Source organism: Oryctolagus cuniculus, chromosome 18 (assembly GCF_964237555.1).
Source record: "Oryctolagus cuniculus chromosome 18, mOryCun1.1, whole genome shotgun sequence".
NCBI classification, from domain to species: Eukaryota; Metazoa; Chordata; class Mammalia; order Lagomorpha; family Leporidae; genus Oryctolagus; species Oryctolagus cuniculus.
This window is the reverse complement of record NC_091449.1, coordinates 51,248,157-51,269,652: the sequence shown is the minus strand read 5'-3', so window position 1 is coordinate 51,269,652 and position 21,496 is coordinate 51,248,157. Positions and strand designations below refer to the sequence as shown.

The window sequence follows — 21,496 nt, the reverse complement described above, 5'->3', positions numbered from 1 at the left end:
CCATGGGAGACCAGGAAAAAGCACCTGGCTTCTGGCTCCTGCCATCGGATCAGCGCGGTGCGCCGGCCGCAGCGCGGCGGCCATTGGAGGGTGAACCAACGGCAAAGGAAGACCTTTCTCTCTGTCTCTCTCTCTCACTGTCCACTCTACCTGTCAAAAAAAAAAAAAAAAAGAAAAGAAAAGAAATTGTCCCACAAAGTGGTATAAGGGTATCTTAACTAGTGTCTTAATTACTAGGTTAATGTCTGTCTGTATATATATATATATATATATATATATATATTTTTTTTTTTTTTTAAGATTTATTTATTTATTTGAAAGTCAGTTACACAGAGAGAGGAGAGGCAGAGAGACAGAGGTCTTCCATCCGCTGGTTCATTCCCCAACTGGCTGCAACGGCCAGAGCTGCGCCAATCCGAAGCCAGGAGCCAGGAGCTTCTTCCGGGTCTCCCATGTGGGTGCAGGGGCCCAAGGGCTTGGGCCATCTTCCACTGCTCTCCCAGGCCATAGCAGAGAGCTAGATTGGAAATGGAGCAGCCAGGTCTCAAACCGGCACCCATATGGGATGCTGGCGCTTCAGGCCAGGGCGTTCACCCATTGTGCCACAGTGCTGGGCCCTATCTGTGTGTGTGTGTATATATATATATATATATTTTTTTTTTTTTTTTTTTTTTGACAGGCAGAGTGGACAGTGAGAGAGAGAGACAGAGAGAAAGGTCTTCCTTTGCCATTGGTTCACCCTCCAATGGCCGCTGTGGCCGGCGCGCTGCAGCCGGCGTGTCGCTCCCCCTCTTCGTGGAGGAACGACACAGGACCCTGCGCTGTTCTTTTGTCTGCTCGGCCCTCCCCGGGTTTGCTGCTGGTTCTTCCCGGGTTGGCTACCGTCCCTTCCACCTCCATGGAAGGGTGGTTCCCCCTGCCACTTTCCCCACTAGAACCCGGTGTGCCGGCGCCACAAGGCGGAAGATTAGCCTAGTGAACGCGGTGCTGGCCCTGTATATATTTTTAAAAACTTATTCATATACATGTATATGCATGTGTGCATTGTGTGGTATGTACGTGTATAAAATTTTCCAAAACCTTTTGAGGATTAAACCATATATTAGGGGCCAGCGCTGTGACGTAGCGGGTATTTCCGCTGCCTACAGTGCCAGCATCCTATATGAGCACCCATTCTAATCCTGGCTATTCCACTTCTAATCTAGCTCTCTGCTGTGGCCTGAGAAAGCAGTGGAAGATGGCCCAAGTCCTTGGGCACCTGTACCCATGTGGGAGACCTGGAAGAAGCGGAACAAGCTCCTGGCTCCTGGCTTCAGATCAGTGCAGCTCCGGCTGCTATGGCCATTTGGGGAGTGAACTAGCGGACAAAAGACCTCTCTCTCTCTCTGCCTCTGCCTCTCTGTAACTCTGCCTTTCAAACAAGTAAATCTTAAAAAATAAAATAAAATAGGGGACCGGCGTTGTGGCACAGCGGGTTAACACCCTGGCCTGTAGTGCTGGCATCCCATATGGGCACCGGTTCTAGTCCCGGCTGCTCCACTTCTGATTCAGCTCTCTGCTGTGGCCTGGGAAAGCAGCAGAAGATGGCCCAAGTCCTTGGGCCCTGCACCCACGTGGGAGACCCGAAAGAATCTCCTGGCTCCTGGCTTCGGATCAGCGCAGTTCCGGCCATTGCAGCCATCTGGGGAGTGAACCAGCGGAGGGAAGACCTCTCTCTCTCTCTCCCTCTCCCTCTGCCTCTCCTCTCTCTGTGTAACTCTGACTTTCAAATAAATAAATAAATCTTTAAAAAAATAAAACAAAATAAAAACACTCAAATATTATAGCCTTTTATCCTTAAATCTTTAGTATGTATTTTCTAAAAATAAAAATATTCTCTTATATAACTATAGAAGAATTATCAACCTCATAAATTTACACTGACAGAATATTTTTAGCTAATCTACCATGATCACTTCTAATTTTGCCCACTGATCTAATAATAACCTTTTGAGCATTTTCCTCATGGTTGGGTAACATACTTCATTGCCATGTTTTTTTAGCTTCCTTTAATCTGCATATTTTATTTGTGAAGAGGACAAGAAAATCAGGTGGAATGGCCTTTTGGAGCAGTAATTAAGATACTGATTTGAATGCCTGCATCCGATACTGGAGTGCCTGGGTTCAAGTCCCAGCTTCACTTCCAATTCCACCTTCTTGCTAATACCTACCCTCAGAGGTAGTAGGTGATGGTTCAAGTACTTCAGTCCCTGCCAGTCATGTGGAAGACCCAGGCTGAGTTCCCAGCTCCTGGGTTTGGTCTGGCCCAGCCCCAGCTGTTACAGGCATTTGGGGACTGAACCAACATCAAAAGATCTTTGTCTATCTATTTATCTCTGTGTATGGGAGTGTGTGTGTGTGTGTGTGTGCCTTTCAATTTTGTTTGTTTGTTTGTAAAAGGAAATCAGTTTACCTTGGTAGAATATTCTTTTGGACAGCCCATGTTGACATCAATACCAGCTACATCATTTTCTCTGGAAAAAAATATTTTAAGATGCAATAAATATTCAGTTGGAAGAGAAGGTAGGTTCAAAGGCATGGATGGGTTTGTGCTCATGAATCTCTTACCACGTCCCTGACCCTATGAAACACATGAAGCCTCAGTGACAGAAGCTAAAAAATGGAAAAGTACCCTGTCTCTAAAATCCTTAACTGTTTCCTCTGAGCAGAGCTCCCGAGGACAGAAATAACATGCACACAAATGTATAAACAGCTACATACAGGGACTCTGCTACTTTGGAGTTGTATCAGATAACTCAAAAGGGAGTGATGAGTAAACCATCAGGTGGAGGACCTCTCTCTCTCTCTCTCTCTCTGCCTCTCCTCTCTGTGTAATTCTGACTTTCAAATAAATAAATAAATCTTTAAAAAAAAATAGGGAATGAAGTGTACAATGAAATCCATCGCAGAGCTGCAGTTCTGACTGGAGCTGTGAAAGCCGTTTGTCAAAGTAGAAAGAGAGATAAGAGCACAAGAGCCGTTCCCCAGAGCAGCACTTCTGGCAGAAACCATGACTGCCTTTGTTTGATGGACGCACGGTTGGCTTATTGCAAACAATTCTCGGATGTAAAAAGGACCCTCGCCTCATCCTCTGGTGGTTCTGTAGTCCACAGTCTATCAGCAGCAGCAATTATTGCCTGAGTTCCCTCTCACTCTCGTTCTCATTAATAACAATAGCTAACCCTTACCAACCACGCACTACGTGCCACACTGCAGACATTCACATGCATCGCATCATTCACCCTTCCCTATAATACCAGAAGTCAGTGATACTATTGGTCCCCGTTGATAGATGAAGGAACTCAGTATGTAGCAAGGTCACACAGTCACTAAGTAGCGAGGCCTGAACTCCAGTCCAGGTCTGTCTGAACTCCAAAGTCCATCTCTTTAAGCACAGTATTCTCTTGCCTTGGTTAAATTCAAGCCTCAGGACTCACAAAATCCAGAGAGCCCTGGAAAAGCAATCTCAAGAATAAAAACTAAAAAATAGGCCCCAATATAGAGGCACTCGGGTCAGAGTACCATGGGTACACTTCAGTTTTAGGTTGGACCTTTGAGGCCACAAAAAGAAGAAACCAGACAGAAACAGAGGTGACAGGGTTGCAGGCAGAAGGATGGATGACTTCTAAGATCACCAGTGTCACTGAGGCTTCACACTCACAGGAGAGATAAAGGCAGCCCCAAGGAGGAAGGAACTTACACAAGCCTGGCCACAGCAAGTGCTCGCTCTGCGTCTGAAGTCCCCTGGGAACACAAAAAAGGCTGCATCAACCACTGTCCTAACACAGGCGCACACTCACAAACATGCCCATGCACATGTCACATCCACACACTGGCTGGCTTTTTCTAAAATGGCCAGCCCACTAGACTAGCTCACTGAAAAAGGAAAAGGCAGACTTTGGAGCCTGGATAATGTCATTAATGCTGAGATTACTTTCAGACCTACCAAAACGTTGAAAAAACTTTAAAGCGAACATTCAGATACCTACCACTTAGATTCCACAGTTAACATTTTGCTATATTTGTTTTATCACACATCTACCAACTGTCAGTTTTTAAAAACCTAAACATCATTCAGGAGCTATTTCTACAAAAGCAATAAGTGGAAAAATCAGTGTGGCCCAGCAGGTTAAGTTGTCACTTAGGATACCCACATCCCAGCCCATATCAGAGTGCCTGCGTTCAAGTCCCACCTCTGTTTCCAACACAGTTCCTGCTAACGTGCACCCTAGGAGACAGCAGATTCTGGTTAAAGACTTAGACACCTGCCATTCATAAAAAGAGAACCAGGGGCCGGCGCCGTGGCTCACTTAGTTAATCCTCCGCCTGCGGCTCCGGCATCCCAAATGAGCGCCAGGTTCTAGTCCCAGTTGCTCCTCTTCCTGTCTAACTCTCTGCTGTGGCCCGGGAAGGCAGTGGAGGACGGTCCAAGTGCTAGGGCCCTGCACCCGCATGGGAGAGCAGGAGGAAGCACCTGGCTCTTGGCTTCAGATTGGCATAGCTCCAGCCGTAGCAGCCATTTGGGGGGTGAACCAACGGAAGAAAGACCTTTCTCTCTGTCTCTCTCTCTCTCTCTCTCACTGTCTAACTCTATCTGTCACATAAATAAATAAAGACAGAGAGAGAGAGAGGGAGAGAACCAGATTGAATGTCCAGCTCCTGGCTTTTGCCTGGCCCAAACAGGCTGTTGCAGGCATTTGAGGATTGAACCAGTAGACAGAAGATCTCTCTCTTTGTCTCTCTTTGAAATGAAAATGAAAATAAAATAAACTTCTTAAAAAATAAATAAAATTTAAAAGCACCAAAGAATGCTCAAAGTGAGAGAAGAGAGCTACCAGTCACTATAGTCCTAACATAAATCTTCTCTTGAGGAACCTAATTTCTTCCTATGTGAAATACACAGGGGCTGGCGTCATGGTATAAGTAGATTAATCCTCTGCCTGTGGCGCCAGCATCCCATATGGGCACCAGTTCTAGTCCCGGCAGCTCTTCTTCCAGTCCAGCTCTCTGCTATGACCTAGGAAAGCAGTAGAAGATGGCCCAAGTGCTTGGGCCCCTGCACCCACATGGGAAGCCAGGAAGAAACTCCTGGCTTTGGAATCAGCGCACTCTGGCCATTGCGGCCATTTGGGGAGTAAACCAACGGAAGGAAGACCTTTCTCTCTGTCTCTCCCTCTCCTGTCTGAAACTCTACCTCTCAATTAAATAAATAAATAAATAAAAAGAAATACATAGAGACTACATATAAACAAAGACCATGATCTGAATAATCAATGCTAGAGACTAAAAAAAAAAAATACAAGTCATGCCTAACAGACAATTCCTGTCATCAGGTAAATTAAACTTCAGATTGGATACATATAACAGTGACAGCTTGAGTTCCATAACCTATCCCCGATTACTCATGAGCCAGTCTTTGAAAAATGTTAAAGCAAAGTCTTCAGGAAGCCAGCCTGCATGCAGGCCAAGCCAAGGCAGAAGGTGAGCCTCAGGAGGGCACCTGACAGTGAGGTCTCTTACCATCTGGAAAACCACCCTGCTCTGCTCTCTTTCACAGGTGCGAAAGACGACTCGGTCATCAGGGGCAACAAAGTCCACTGTGCTGAGCACCTCTGCAAGAAAACCCAAACACAAGGGGCACCCAATTAAGATGCAAGTTCAACCCAGCCCAAGTCCTAAAAGAAAACACAGGAAAAGTATAACCTTGAGGGGGAAAAAGGGATCCTCAATGTTTACCAATCTAAAAAGGAGAGGGCGAGGGAGACCTGGAAGAAGCTCCTGGCTCCTGGCTTCAGATGGCGCAGGCATTGTGCCACCTGAGGATTGAACCAGAGGATGGAAGAACTCTCTCTCTCTCTGCCTCTGCTCTCTTTAACTTGGCCTTTCAAATAAATAAATAAATCTTTAAAAAGTGGGGGGCGGAGGGCATTCTGATATAGCAGCAGAAGCTGTCACTAGGGATGCCTGCATACAATATTGGAATGCTACAGCCCAGGTACTTGGGTTCCTGCCACCCAAGTGGGAGACCTGGATGAAGTTCCTGAGTCCTGGCTTTGGCCTGGCCTAGGCCTAGCTGTTCCAAATATTTGGGGAGTGAATCAGAAAATGGAAGATCGATCTCTCTCTCTCTCTCTCTAATTCTGCCTTTTGAATAAATAAATCCTTTTTTTTAATTATTATTATTATTTTTTTTTTTGACAGGCAGAGTGGACAGTGAGAGAGAGAGACAGAGAGAAAGGTCTTCCTTTGCCGTTGGTTCACCCTCCAATGGCCGCCGCGGCCGGCGCGCTGTGGCTGGCGCACCGCGCTGATCGGATGGCAGGAGCCAGGAGCCAGGTACTTATCCTGGTCTCCCATGGGGTGCAGGGCCCAAGCACCTGGGCCATCCTCCACTGCACTCCCAGGCCACAGCAGAGAGCTGGCCTGGAAGAGGGGCAACCGGGACAGAATCCGGCGCCCCAACTGGGACTAGAACCCGGTGTGCCGGCGCCGCTAGGCGGAGGATTAGTCTAGTGAGCCGCAGCGCCAGCAATAAATAAATCCTTTAAAAAAAAAAGACAGTATACACTCATTATTACTGAGGTGACAATGACTATCAATGTTAATGAATCAACAATGTAATTTAAATAGTATGTCTTAAATAAGGTTGTGTATTGATTAGTTAATGAAAACATGATTGGATGCTTGCCAAGAGCATGACTGTATTTCTCCAAGGATCAATGGTTCAGTATTCATTAATTCAGTGTTCACAGCAACTTTATGAGGTGTAACAACTGCAAACAATAAGAATTGGCTGTGTCTTATTTCTTCTTCCTAAGGAAGCTCTTCAGTAAGTGCCAACATTATTAGCTTTCAAAGATGACTACTGGGACTGGCACTATGGCATAGTGGGTAAAGCCACCATCTGCAGTGCTGGCATCCCAGCTGCTCCACTTCTGATCCAGCTCTCTGCTAGGGCCTGGGAATGCAGAAGATGGCCCAAGTCCTTGGGTCCCTGTACCTGCTTGGGAGACCCAGAGGAAGCTCTTGGTTCCTGGCTTTGGATCAGTGCAGCCCCGACTGTTGCAGCCATCTGGAGGGTGAAACCAGTGGATGGAAGACCTCTCTCTTTCTCTCTTCCTCTCTATAACTCTGCCTTTCAAAAACTAAATAAATTAAAAAAAAAGAAAGATGACCACCAAATGAAAGAGATTCAACATGGCAGTTGTGAGAAGACATCTACCTCAAAGATGATTTGAAAAATAAATGAGATCTTTAATGTATATAAAGCATTTCCATAAATGGAATCTATAATTATCATTATACCACTGAACAGATTAGAAGGTTAAAAAGGGTTGGGTAGAGGCAATGGCTTGTTGGGAGTGGTGATCAAAGTTGTCCCTAGCAGAGGCCTCTCACCACTGGCAGTAAGGCATCTGAGAGACAACCCACAAAAACTTGGTGAATTTATAACACAGTTTCATTTCCATCAGCAAAGTATTGGAAATCCCCATTAATACATCGGTGAAATCAACTCTGACACAGTTACCTACAGATACTGACATTTGAAAGCGTCCTAGTATAAAAGTGGCACAGAGGAGCCATACATAAACATGTCCTAATTTTATATATACACATTAGTCTGTGTGGAGAAAAATATACATTACTCATCTTTGTGATGATGTCTTTGTGGGATTATGGAGGGTTTTCTACAGAACTGCACTGTTGAATTTTTTATAACACAAAAAGGAAAATGTAAATTTAAAATATTCGGGCAAAACTGAGTCATAACTTCTAGTGAAATTATATTAAGATTTCACAAGCTTATATCTCAAAAACCTGAAAGAATACAACAATACAACTCTAACCAGAGCAGAATCAGCCTCCTGAACAAAGCACAAGCAAAACCACAACTCACCACAACCACTTCCATTTCCATAGAGCACAAGATGCGTAAAGGACTTGCTTACGTGCACCTTATCTACTGGATCCTCCCTCCAACTCTGTGACTTAAGTAAAGCAAGGATTATGACCTCCATGTTACAGACAGAAACTAAGGTAGAAGGCCGGTGCCGTGGCTCACTAGGCTAATCCTCCACCTTGCGGCGCCGGCACACCGGGTTCTAGTCCCGGTCGGGGCACCGGATTCTGTCCCGGTTGCCCCTCTTCCAGGCCAGCTCTCTGCTGTGGCCTGGGAGTGCAGTGGAGGATGGCCCAAGTGCTTGGGCCCTGCACCCCATGGGAGACCAGGATAAGTACCTGGCTCCTGCCATTGGATCAGCGTGGTGCGCCGGCCGCGGCGGCCATTGGAGGGTGAACCAACGGCAAAGGAAGACCTTTCTCTCTGTCTCTCTCTCTCACTGTCCACTCTGCCTGTCAAAAAAAAAAAAAAAAAAAAAAAAACCACTAAGGTAGAGAGAAGTGATGTAACTTGCAGAGCCAAGGCCAGTGCTGAAGCCATCCTGACTCCAAGGCCCCTAGGCTCCCTCCTGTACCACGAAACATGGTGATTTCTATGCCAGCAAGCCTGTGGGCAGAAGGCATATCTGTATCATATCTGTTTTTTTTTTCATGGTCTCTTGAGAGCAGTGAAGGGAGCACCCACAGAGGACACTGTCACCCTGGGGAAGGTCGTGGTAGTGCTTCTTGGGACCAGAGCTGCACTCACCATTGACAACTCTCCTGCACTGAAGCATCTTGAGGTCAATCAGCTCCTGCAGAGGAATCAGAGGACACCTGTCAGTATTGGACACGTAGGCCCTGGGCACGGGAGCAGGAGCTTCAGCCACAAACCTGATGCGGAACACTTGGCCAGTCACCCTACTACCAAAAAAAGCATGGCTTTGGGGACATATTGCCACCGTCTACCCCAAGCATGGCAAGCAGGTGTCTGAGTAAGCTACTCTTAATCAGCAACTATTCCAAGCTTGGAAATGTTTGGGTCCTAAAAAGGACAAGCCATTCAGATAGCCAAAGGGAAGATAATCACTCAGGATGTGGACTGCGGACACTTTCTTTCACAGTGGTCTGAGCTCAAGCCCACCCTCAAAGAACCTCACACCTTAGCCCTGGGTGAAGGCAGGCAGTGAAGGGCTCCCAGGAAACATCCAAGGACACACTGGGAATCAGGTTATAGAAGCACAGGAAGGCCATATTTCCCTGGTACCAAAACAAAGGCAATACACAAAAAGAAAAAAATTTTTTGGTCTATTTTGTGAGCAATGTTGGTTTTCTATTTCTATAAAACTCAGTGCTGAGGGGGCTGGCGCTGTGGCACAGCGGGTAAAGCTGCCACAGCAGGTAAAGCTGCTGCCTGCAGTGCCAGCATCCCAAACGGGTGCCAGTCCAAGACACAGCTGCTCCACTTCCGATCCAGCTCTCTGCTGTGGCCTAGAAAATCAGTAGAAGATGGCCCAGGTCCTTGGGCCCCTGCACTCACATGAGAGACCCGGAAGAAGCTCCTGGCACCTGGCTTCAGATTGGCGCAGCTCAGGCCATTGTGGCCAACTGGGGAGTGAACCATCGGATGGAAGACCTCTCTCTCTCTCTCTCTCTCTCTGGGCCTTACCCTTCTGTAACTCTACATGTCAAATAAATAAAGTCAATCTTTATAAAAAAAAAAATTCATGTGTCAATCCTTATCATCTTAGATTAGGCAAATTTCTGAGATGACACCAAAAGCACAAACAAAAGAAAAAAACTGGATATGATTAAAATCTATATATTTTTTAAAGATTTATTTATGGGGCCAGCGCCATGGCTCACTTGGTTAATCAGATCCACCTGCGGTGCCGGCATCCCATATGAGCGTCGGGTTCTAGTCCCAGTTGCTCCTCTTCCAGTCTAGCTCTCTGCTGTGGCCCGGGAAGGCAATGGAGGATGGCCCGAGTGCTTGGGCCCCTGCACCCGCATGAGAGACCAGTAGGAAGCACTTGGCTCCTGGCTTCAGATCAGCGTAGCTCTGGCCGTAGCAGCCATTTGGGGAGTGAATCAACGGAAGGAAGACCTTTCTCTCTGTCTCTCTCTCTCATCGTCTAACTCTATCTGCTAAAAAAATAAATAAATAAAAATAAAAATTTATTTATTTGCTTGAAAGAGTTCCAGAGAGAGAGAGAAAAAGAGAGAGAGAGATCTCCCGTCCACTGGTTCACTCCTCAGATGGCTGCAACAGCCAAAGCTGTACCGATCCACAGCCAGGGGCATCTTCCGGGTCTCGCCTGTGGGTGCAGGGACCCAAGAACTTGAGCCATCTTCTGCTGCTTTCCCAAGCAATGCCAGAGAGCTGGATCAGAGTAGAGCAGGGGCCAGCGCTGTGGCAGAGTGGGTAAAGCCACTGCCTGCTGTGCTGGGATCCCATATGTAACCCCAGCTGCCCCACTTCCCATCCGGCTCTTGGCTGTGGTCTGAGAAAGCAGTAGAAGTTGGGCCCCTGCACCGCGTGGGAGACCCGGAAGAAACTCCTGGCTCCTGGCTTCGGATCAGTGCAACTCCACCCGTTGCCACTAATTGGGGAGTAAACCAGTGGATAGAAGACCTCTCTCTCTGCCTCTCCTTCTCTATCTCTGTGTAACTCCGACTTTAAAATAAATAAATCTTTAAAAAAAAAAAAGAAGAAGAAGTAGAGCAGCCAAGACATGAACCGGCGCCCATATGGGATACTGACACAGCAGGTGGTGGTTTTACCCACTATGCCACAGCACCGGCCTCAACATTTAAAATTTTTATGTTCAATATATTTTTATGTATAATATCAAGAAAGTTAAGAAGTTGGGTGTTTGTCCTCACACTTAAGACACCACTTTGAATACCTGCATCTCCTAGCCGAGTGCCTGGATTTGAGTCCTGGGTCTGCCTTTTTTTTTTTTTTTTTCTTTTTTTTAAGATTTATTTATTTATTTGAAAGGCAGAGTTACAGAGAGGCAGAAAGAAAGAGACAGAGAGAGGTGTTCCATCCACTGGCTCACTCCCCAATTGGCCACAATGGCTGGAGCTACGCCAATCCAAAGCCAGGAGCCAGGAGCTTCCTCCAGGTCTTCCCACATGGGTTCAGAGGCCCAAGGAATTGGGCCACCTTCTACTGTTTTCCCAGGCCACAGCAGAGAGCTAGGTTGGAAGTGGAGCAGCCAGGACTTGAACCAGCGCCCATATGGGATGCTGGTTCCGAAGGCGGAAGCTTTACCTGCTATACCACAGCACCAGCCCCTGCTCTTTCTTTATTTTTTCAAGAGGCTGCAGCAACTTCCCATCATGAGGGCCACCTGACGCCTTGCCCTGTTGGGACGCCTGGTATTTCTTTTTTTTTTTTTTTTTAAGTTATTTATTTTGAGAGGCAGAGTTACAGACAGAGAAGAGGGGGAAACAGAGACATCTTCCATCTGCTGGCTCCTTTCCAAACGGCTGCAATGGCTGGAGTTGGATCAATCCGAAGCCAGGAGCCAGGAGCTTCTTCTGGGTCTCCCACAAGGGTGCAGGGAGGGGCCCAAGCACTTGGGCCATCTTCTACTGCTTTCCCAGGCCATCAGCAGGGAGCTGGATCAAAGTAGAACAGCTGGGACTTGAACCAGCACCCATTTGAAATTTCGGCGTCCCAGGCGGAGGCTTAACCCACTAGCCACAGCACTGGCCTCCTGATTCCAACTCCTGATTCCAACTTCCTACTAACACATATCCTGGGAAGGCAGCAGGTGATGGCTTGAGTACTTGAGTTCCTGCAACCCATGTAGGAGACCCAGGTGAGTTCCAGGCTCCTGGTTTCCACCTGACCCAGCCCTGGAAGCTGCAGGCATTTGGGGACTGAACCAGCAGAAGACACTCCCCTCTCACCCTCTTCCTCTCTCTCACTGCTCTGCCTTCCAATGAAACAAATAAATCTTGAGGGAGGGAGGGAAGAATCGAGGGAGGAAGAAAGAAACTCTGGTGGGGAAGGACTATTGCTCTTTTGACTTGCTGATTAGCCACCCTCCAGGTTAAGGCTTTGTGGGGCTTTTGAGGAGGTGCATGCACACCTTGTATGCTCCTAGGACCTACAAGAGGTAGGTGAAATGGTTTGATATTCTAATCTCCTAGATGAGCTGCCTCATCTGAACTCACCAGTAAGAACATATGAGCATGTGTCCAATACCGGCCTGCAGAGCACACTGGGTCCACCAGGGGGCACCAGGCACCACGTCCAGTACTCAGGGCCCAGTCCCCAGGTACCAACTCAAACAAAGCAGGACTCTGCCTGCCTGCCACTGCTCCCCACAGGTCTGAGGCACCAGATGTAGTCCTGTGCTTCAGCAGACACGGGTTTGTAAGCCCCTCAGCGTACGTTTGTAAATTCCTCCTCTCATTCTCTTTCCAAATCCAAGAGACTTTTCTGGATGGCAAAGACAGTGCTGGTCAGGAAAAGCTGTACCTAACCCACAGCTGACCACCAGACAAGAGTTCAGAGTGCTACCACATGCGTCCAGGGCCTGGCCTCTGTGAGAACAAGTTCCTCCCTGCCCGAGGCATGTTCCAGCAGCCTGGAAGGCTTACAGGTGGATGTATACCAACAGCCCCTCTGACATTTCCACCTCCACTTTGACATGCTACTCAGAAATCAGATCTTGAGCCTCTGTGATACTGAACTCTGGAATCTCCATTTCTGGCTTCCACCTTATACCTTCCAACAACACATGGTCCCTTCACCCCTCCCTTCACCTTGATGGCACCCTAGACACCCCTGCCCCTGCCCTGCAGCAGGCACCAACATGCCAATCCCCAGCTATGGGCGGAGCCCTCTCAGCTCTCCCTAACACTACCCACAAGCAACACATGCATTCCTGGCTGCCAGCCAAACTTCCCACGGGCACAGGACCAAAACCTCTTCGCTTTCCTCAAGTCCACACCCATATTTGCAACACAACACTAGCCCCCTACATCTCCCTGTGCCTCAGCTTACCTCTGTTTCTTCACGTCTACCTGTTCCTCCTTGGCCCACCTCAGAGGAACGCATCACCTCGCTTCATCAAGAATCCTGTCCCTGGTGCTGGCATTGTGGTGCAGTGGGTTAAACCACAGCTGTGATGCCAGAATCCCATACAGAAGTGCAGGTTCAAGTCCTGGCTGTTCCATTTCCAATCCAGCTTCCTACTAATGCACCTGGGAAGGCAGCAGCAGATGGTCCAAGTACTTGGAACCCTGTCATCTATATGGGAGACCACGAGGGAGTTCCTGGCTCCAGGATTCAGCCTGGCCCAGACCCAAATGTTGTGGCCATTTGGGGAGTGAGCCAGTGGGCAGAAGATTCTCTGTCTCTGTCTTTCTCTCTCTCTTTCCTTTTCCCTCTCCCTCTGAAGCTCTGCCTTTCAAATAAATAAACCTAAAAAAAAAAAAAAAAAAAAAAGAATCCTGTCCCCTCCAAAGCCTGGCCTGACCAATCATTCCCAATCCCTCACATCTCCAGGCTTCCCCTCACTTCTAACTCCATGCAAGCTGTCTAAAAACACCTCCCTTCACTTACTTCCTTGACCTCAAACTGCCTACCTTTACATCCCTTGACCCTTAAATTCCTGAAGGGGCATTCAGCAGTCCTATTTCGACTTCCCCACTTGCTGTTCACTTCTCCAGTTATTAATTCCACAAGTGTTCATGTCCACCAAACAACTTTTTCTTAAGATTTACTTTGCTGGGGCTGGCGCTGTGGTATAGCAGGTAAAGCCACCACCTGTGGTGCCAGCATCCCATGTGGGTGCTGGTTCAAGTCCCAGCTGTTCCTTCTTCTAATTCAGCTCTCTGCTACGGCCTAGGTAAGAAGTAGAAGATGGCCCAAGTGCTTGGGCCTCTACACCCACACAGGAGACCCAGAAGAAGCTCCTGGTTCCTGGCTTCAGATTGGCCCAGTTCTGGCCATTGTGGCCATTTGGGGAGTGAACCAGCAGACAGAAGACCTTTCTGTCTCTCCCTCTCTCTGTCTGTCACTCTACCTCTCAAATATATAAATAAATAAATCTTTTTTAAAAAAGAAAGATTTACTTTATTTATCTGAAAGGCAGAGTGACAGACAAAGAGTGAGACAGAGAGAAAGATCTTCCATCTACTGGTTCACTCCCCAAATGGCCAACTATACAGTTGTCAGGGCTGGGCAAGGCCAAAGCCAGAAGCCTGAAACTCCATCTGGGTCTCCCACATGGGTAGTAGAGGTCCAAGTATTTGAACCATCTTCTGCTGCCTTCCCAGGAGCATTAGCAGGGAGCTGAACCAGAAGCGGAGCAGCCAGGACTCAACCTGGTGCTCATATGGGATGCCAGCATTGCACCACAGTGCCTGTCCCTCCAATCAACTTTTTCATAGCACCTTGCTGGTCTTTTTGTGAATGGATATTTCTGCATCATCTGACATAGATAACAGACCTGACTTTTGCCTTTCCTGACACTAGACTCTAAGTTGCCTGTTTCTGTCACTTTTCTACCTCTTCTATTATGGATTCCTATCTCTCAACACCCACACCCAGCAGCCAGCATTTTCCTCAACTTCCTGCTTCCCTTTCTTCTACTCAGTGATTTTCTTTCCAAACACTTTATTTTAAGATCATTGCAGCTGGGGTTGGCGCTGTGGTGTAGTAGGCTAAGCCTCAGCCTACAACACTGGCATCCAAAATGGGAGCCGCTTTGAGTCCCTTCTGCTCTACTTCCAATCCAGCTCCCTGCTAATGGCCTGGGAAAGCAGCAGATGATGGCCCAAGTGCTTGGGCCCCTGCACCCACATAGAAGACTGGGAAGAAGCTTTGGGCTACTAGCTTTAGCCTAGCCCAGCCCCGGACATTGAGACCATCTGGGAAGCGTACCAGCAGGTGGAAGGTATCTATCTCTGTCTCTGTCTCTCTCTCTCTCCTCCTTTTTCTTCCACTCTGCCTTTCAAGTAAATAAAAAATAAATCTTAAAAAAAAAAAAAAACCATGAGAGCTTCATATGCAGTTGCAGTAAGAGAACCTATATATCCTTTCCCCAGTCTCCCCCAGTGGTAACATCTCACAAAATTTAAGCACAATAGCAGAATCAGGTTGGTGTTGACACAGCTAAGACCTAAGAGTCCCATCACTCCAAGGATTCCCTGTGTTGCCCTTTTCTGGCCAGTTGCCTCCCCAACTCATCCCTCTCCCCAGGGGCTTTTAAAGATGGAGAGACACTTGAGAAGCTTCTTCTTAAACTTCCATACCCAGTAGGGGAACACAGCAGGGTCAGGTATTGAGAAGAAGCTGCCCAGACAATTCCAGTCAGTGCTGAATTGAGGACTGCTCGAATTCCCTTACTATCCACTGTCAGCTACTCCTGAAATTCTACTTTTCTTGGCAGATACTTTCTGAGCCGAGGTCTAAAGCCCCAATATTCTTCAAAGCAGAAGCAAGAATATCTACTGGTACACTAGCTAGAAATGCCAGAAAACTCAGCAGCTACCAGAAGCAACCTCAGCCAGCTTCCTCTGCCTGCATCTGGTCCTTTTCCTCTCTTCTCAACCTGAGTTCCCTCATTAAAGTAAATACATTACAGACATACATTACCCTAGGCGCCAGGACCAGGACCACAGATGATGTTCATCTATCCACTGGCTCAGGACATCCAAGGACACCTCTGTTCCACCCAGGCTCCTGGCCCTTAGCAAGGCTCACAGAACTCCTAAGTGTCCTGTGTGTTCGTCTCCTGCTTTTAGTGAGCACCTGGGAAATGAGTTCCCACTCTGCCTCCTCCTCCACTCCTGAGCACCCCCACACATTAATAGGGAGCCTGAGCTCCTGGAAAAGCCCTCCCAAAAATCAGAAGCCACTTACCTCACAGTAAACGATGTCTGCTCCATAATCCAGGGCCAGCAGCCTCATTGGAAGGGTCCCCACCCGAACCATAGGTGCTAAGATTAGTTTGTTGTGATAGCACAGAGAGAGACTATTCCCAATCATTCCGCCTCTGTTACCGTCTGGAGAAAGGGAAAACAACACTCAGAAATTTAAAAGGCAAAACCTCTTCCACTTTCCTTCTAACACACAGTAATCTGTTTTCCTTTTCTCTGTTCATAAAAAGAATATATGTACATTTGTTCATCCAACAAATATTTATGAAGCAGGTGTTTAGCCTTGTGCTTCAAATGCTCACACCGGGAGCCAGCGCTGTGGTGTAGTGGGTAAAGCTGCCACCTGCAGTGCCAGCATCCCATATGGGCGCTGGTTTGAGTCCCAGCTGCTCTACTTCAGATCCAGCTTCCTGTTATGGCCTGGGAAAGTGGTGGAGGATGGCCTGAGTCCTTGGGCCTCTGCACCCATGTGGGAGACCCAGGAAAATCTCCTGGCTCCTGGATTCAGATTGGCGCAGCACCAGCCCTTGCAGCCAGTTATGGAATGAACCAGCGGATAGAAGACCTCTCTCTCTCTCTCTCTCTGCCTCTGCCTCTCTGTAACTCTGCCTTTCAAATAAATAAATCTTTTTTTAAAAAAATTTACACCCATAATCTTTAAAAAAAAAAAAAAGATGTCTACATCGTTGGGGCCAGCAATGTGGTACAGCGGGTTAAACTGCTGCCTGCAAAGCTAGCATCCTACATGGGTCCTGGTTTGAGTCCCAGATGCTCCAGCAGAGGATGACTCAACTTCTTGGGCTCAACACCCACGTGGGAAAACCAGATGAAGCTCCTGGCTTTGGCCTAGCCCAGCACAGGCCACTGAAAACACATGGGGAGTGAATCAGCAGATGGAAGACTCTCCCTCTTTCCCTCTGTGACTCTATATTTAAAATAAAATAAAATGGGGCCGGAGCCGTGGCTCACTTGGCTAATCTTCCGCCTGCTGCGCCGGCATCTCATATGAGCGCGGGGTTAGTCCCGGTTGCTCCTCTTCCAGTCCAGCTCTCTGCTGTGGCCTGGGAAGGCAGTGGAGGATGGCCCAAATGCTTGGGCACCTATACCCACGTGGGAGACCAAGAGGAATCACCTGGCTCCTGGCTTCAGATTGGTGCAGCACGCCAGCCGTGGCAGCCATTTGGGGAGTGAACCAACAGAAGGAAGACCTTTCTCTCTGTCTCTCTCTCTCTCTCACTGTCTAACTCTGCCTGGCAAAAAAAATAAATAAATAAAATAAAATAGGCCAGCACCATGGCTCACTTGGTTAATCCTCCGCCTGCAGCGCTGGCATCCCATATGGCGCCGGGTTCTAGTCCGGTTGTTCCTCTTCCAGTCCAGCTCTCTGCTGTGGCCCGGGAAGGCAGTGGAGGATGGCCCAAGTGCTTGGGCCCCTGCCCCCACATGGGAGACCAAGAGGAAGCACTTGGCTCCTGGCTTCAGATCAGCGCAGCACGCCAGCCACAGCAGCCATTTGGGAAGTGAACCAAAGGAAGGAAGACCTTTCTCTCTGTCTCTCTCACTGTCTGTAATTCTGTCAAATAAAAAATAAAATAAATCTCAAAAAAAAAAAAAAAGTGTCCACTTCCCACATCAGAGTGCCTGGGTTTGATACCTTGATACCTGGCCCCAGCGCCTCACTCCGGCTTCCTCCTAACACAAGAAGAAAAAAGACCTGCTTTCAGATCCATTCAAGAAGGATGAATAGTGCAGTTCTTTTTTTTGCAACTTGAACATTGGAACCCCAGAAGGTAGTGGTGATGGTATTTGGGCCCTGTCACCCACATAGGAGACTGGGATGGAGTTCCAGGCTCATAGCTTAGGCCTGGTCCAGCCTTGATCATTGTGGCAGTTTAGGGAATGAAGCTTTCAGTAACCTATGACAGATGATGGTGGCTCAGACCTGGAACTGGTAGTGTAGGTGATGATAATTGGCCACACTTTAGAAATACTTTGAAGTTAAAGTCAATAGGAATAAAAATAAAATCAAAATCCCATTCCCAAAGGTAACTACTGTTAATATTAATTTATTCATTTTAACCAAATATGGTCTCTTCTGAAAAGTTACAAAGCCAGACAGACCTGATGTGCTCAGAGTTACGGAAGCTTCATCCACTTTCTTTTTACTTCTTTTTATTTTTTTAAAGATTTATTTATTTATTTGAAAGTCAGAGTTACACAGAGAGAGGAGAGGCAGAGAGAGAGAGACGACTTCCATCCATTGGTTCACTCCCCAGATGACTGCAACAGTCGGAGCTGTGCTGATTCGAAACCAGGAACCAGGAGCTTCTTCTGGGTCTCCCACACAGGTGCAGGGGCCCAAGCACTTGGGCCTTATTCTACTGCTTTCCCAGTCCATAGCAGAGAGCTGGATCGGAAGTGGAGCAGCCGGGTCACGAACCGGCACCCGTATGGGATGCCGGCGCTTCAGGCCAGAGCGTTAACCTGCTGCGCCACAGCACCGGCCCCTCTTTTCACTTCTCAGTCCACTCCAGTCTTGCTTCTGCCTCTGTCACTCTACTAAAACGTCTCTAAGTCAAGTGACCAATTATCTCAAAGTTGCTCAAAGTTGTGGCACAGCAGAAATAACCACCACAGGCAACACCGGCATCCCATCTCTCTCTGTCTCTCCCTCTCTTTCCGTAACTTTGACTTTCAAATAAATAAATAAATAAATCTTTAAAAAAATAATTGGAGGGGCCAGCACTGTGGTGCAGCGGGTTAAAGCCCTGGCCTGAAGCACTGGCATCCCATATGGGCACCGGTTTCAGTACTGGCTGCTCCTTTTCCAATCCAGCTCTCTGCTATGGCCTGAGATAGCAGAAGATGGCCCAAGTGCTTGGGCCCCTGCACCTGTGTGGGAGACCCGGAAGAAGCTCCTGGTTCCTGGCTTCAGATCAGCTCAGCTCTGGCCATTGTGGCCATCTGAGGAGTGAATCAGCGGATGGAAGACCTCTCTCTCTCTGTCTCTACCTCTCTCTGTAACCCTTTCAAATAAATAAAATAAATCTTAAAAAAAAAATAATTGGAGATTATTCAACATCTGCGCCAAGAAGGAGGGAAAGAGAGAGGCTTCTGGCAGTGTCCAATGAAGAAATTAGGAACAACGGGCGGACACAGGCTCAGACTAGCTTGAAAATTTATAAAATATTGAGAAAGCAGCTACATGAGAAAGCTACATGAATATCTGAATGATAGCCACACACACACATACCTAAGTAATATTCTTCTGTGACAATTCCCTCAATGTATCTGCTCTGTCTTCATGGAAAGCAATTCTTTGTTTTATATCTGAAAAACAGTGGCATATAAAAATGGATGAAGACTGTCATTTTAAGGAACTATTTAGAGAAGGGACAAGAAGTTCCAAGTTCTCAGGAAAAAAATCACAAAAGTAGCACAGAATCACAAAATCTTTGCGTATCCTTTATATTAACTTCCCTTCTATCATATCGCCAACTAGTGGTCATTCGGCCTGAGAACTTCCCAGTAACAGAAAACTAAGCTCTCTCAAGACAGATCTGAGCATTTCTAGTTGTTACAGAAGTTCTTTACATCAAGTTCAGAATCTGCTTCACGTGGGTTCTGGTTCTGTCTTCTAGAATGATAAACCCCACATCTTGTCTCTTCTTCATCTGGCACATTCCTCAAATACATGAGGGCTGTTTGCTCTCCGTGAACCTCTCTTCTCCAGCTTCACCCTCGTAAATCACTCTTTCCTGTGTTTATGAAATTCAGGGGCCTCAAAGTCCCAGTGCTATGATAATCAATGGCATCAGTGTTCTTGCTACAGATACTGGAGATGGGGCAAGGACAGTGCAAGAGTTTGGCAAATGTGTCAATGCAAAGAGGTAACCTCAGCCTCTCTTCAGTCCTCACCTTCTATCCAGATTTCTCAACAAAGCACTGTGGATATTTTGGGCCAGATAATTATTTGTGTGGGGTTGTACTGTGCATTGTATGATGCTGAACAGCATCCCTGGCCTCTACCTTCTAGTCACCAACAGCACCTAGTATTTGCCCAGATGTGGCAAAATCTCTCCAGCCATTGTCAAATGGAGGAGGGCGACAGGGACAAAATCACCCTCACTGTAGAACCACTACTTTAGGGGCCAGCACTGTGATGTAACAGATTAAGCTGCGGCCTACAATGCTGGCATCCCATGAGTGCTGGTTAGCGTCCTAGCTGCTCCACTTCCAATCCAGCTCTCTGATATTGCACCTGCGAGACCAGCAGGGGATGGCCCGAGTCCTTGGGCCGCTGCACCTGTGTTGGAGATCCAGCTGAAGCTCCTGGCTCCTGGCTTCCAATCAGCTGTTGCGGCCATTTGGGGAATAAACCAGCGGAAGGAAGACCTTTCTCTCTGTCTCCCCCTCTCACTGTCTGTAATACTACCTCTCAAATAAATAAAATAAAAAAAAAAATCTTAAGTCTGCTTATGCATCACAATGGTACATGAAATTTTTTAAGAGTTTTTCTCCTTTCAGTGATATCTGATGAAACTAAAACACTTTCTCCAGATGTTAAGAACTTGTAGGCTGTTAATCCACATTTACCTCATCTCCTCATTTCCCACAGAAAATGTCTGTTTTCAGATCCATTCAAGAAGGATGAATAATATAGGTTTTTTGTTTTGTTTTGCTTTTTGACAGGCAGAGTGGACAATGAGAGAGAAAGGTCTTCCTTTGCTGTTGGTTCACCCTCCAATGGCCGCCACGGCCAGCGCGCTGCGGCCGGCGCACCGCGCTGATCCAATGGCAGGAGCCAGGTACTTCTCCTGGTCTCTCATGTGGGTGCAGGGCCCAAGGACTTGGGCCATCCTCCACTGCACTCCCGGGCCACAGCAGAGAGCTGGCCTGGAAGAGGGGCAACCGGGACAGAATCCGGTGCCCCGACCGGGACTAGAACCCAGTGTGCCGGCGCCGCAAGGCGGAGGATTAGCCTAGTGAGCCGCGGCGCCGGCCTATATATGGTTTTGTCAGTTTGTTTGTTTGCAACTTGAACATCTGAATCCAAGAAAGGCATTCTGCCTGACCAGGGCAAAGTGAGGAAAGCCACAGACTTGATCACTTCACAGAGAAACAGGACTTCCTTGCTACTTGGTTCAAGCAACTGACGTCTCTGAGCGGGAAGCCAGGGGAGGTGAGCTCACTGCAAGAGTGGTGGGAGGGACAAGGAAGTGAGGCGTGAACCCCGGCTGAGAAAGAAAAACGCTGTGGGGAGATAACTCTGCTTGACACAGCCTGAAGGCCTTACCTCACTTCTCAGGAAACAAGCTCAAAGCCACCAGCTTACATCCTGGGTTCTCAGCCGGAGGAGGGGAGGGAAAGAACCAAGATCTATGACTCCCGTGCATTCATTCCCACTCTCAACACACCACACACATATGCACTACCAGACCTTGCGCGGGGACCGCGGCTGCAAAACACTGCCATTCCGTTAGCGGTTACAAGGGGCGCGGGGCACGGGTTAAGCTATTACAGGGGCAACGAGGCCGACAAAGGAGAATCACAAGGGCTGAGCACCCTAAGCGCCAGAAACCCTCCGCCCTCTTGAACTATAAGACCACTACCCCACGCCGCCAGGTCCTGGTCCTGCCTCCACCTGTGTGCCCTTCCCCAAAGCTGGTCC

At 47.8% G+C, this 21,496-nt stretch overlaps 1 protein-coding gene across 21 annotated transcripts in view; it reads right to left on the bottom strand.

Annotated features, from left to right (window-relative positions):
• Window positions 1-21,496, bottom strand: part of DUS2 (dihydrouridine synthase 2) — a 54,210-nt gene that overhangs the window by 24,023 nt on the left and 8,691 nt on the right. For 3 of the 21 annotated variants that reach the window (XM_051847216.2, XM_008257497.4, XM_008257498.4), the window contains exons 2-7: window positions 19,079-19,155; window positions 15,809-15,951; window positions 8,687-8,732; window positions 5,560-5,651; window positions 3,740-3,783; window positions 2,453-2,513 (exon numbers count right to left, since the gene is read on the bottom strand). In XM_051847216.2, coding sequence (XP_051703176.1) covers window positions 2,453-2,513; window positions 3,740-3,783; window positions 5,560-5,651; window positions 8,687-8,732; window positions 15,809-15,934 — 369 coding nt within the window. In that variant the 5' untranslated portion in view covers window positions 15,935-15,951; window positions 19,079-19,155. Of the gene's footprint in view, window positions 1-2,452; window positions 2,514-3,739; window positions 3,784-5,559; window positions 5,652-8,686; window positions 8,733-15,808; window positions 15,952-17,117; window positions 17,399-17,479; window positions 17,518-19,078; window positions 19,167-21,121; window positions 21,486-21,496 lie in introns of those variants that run through there. The other 18 variants (XM_008257495.4, XM_008257496.4, XM_008257500.4 and 15 more) reach the window with 12 other exon arrangements.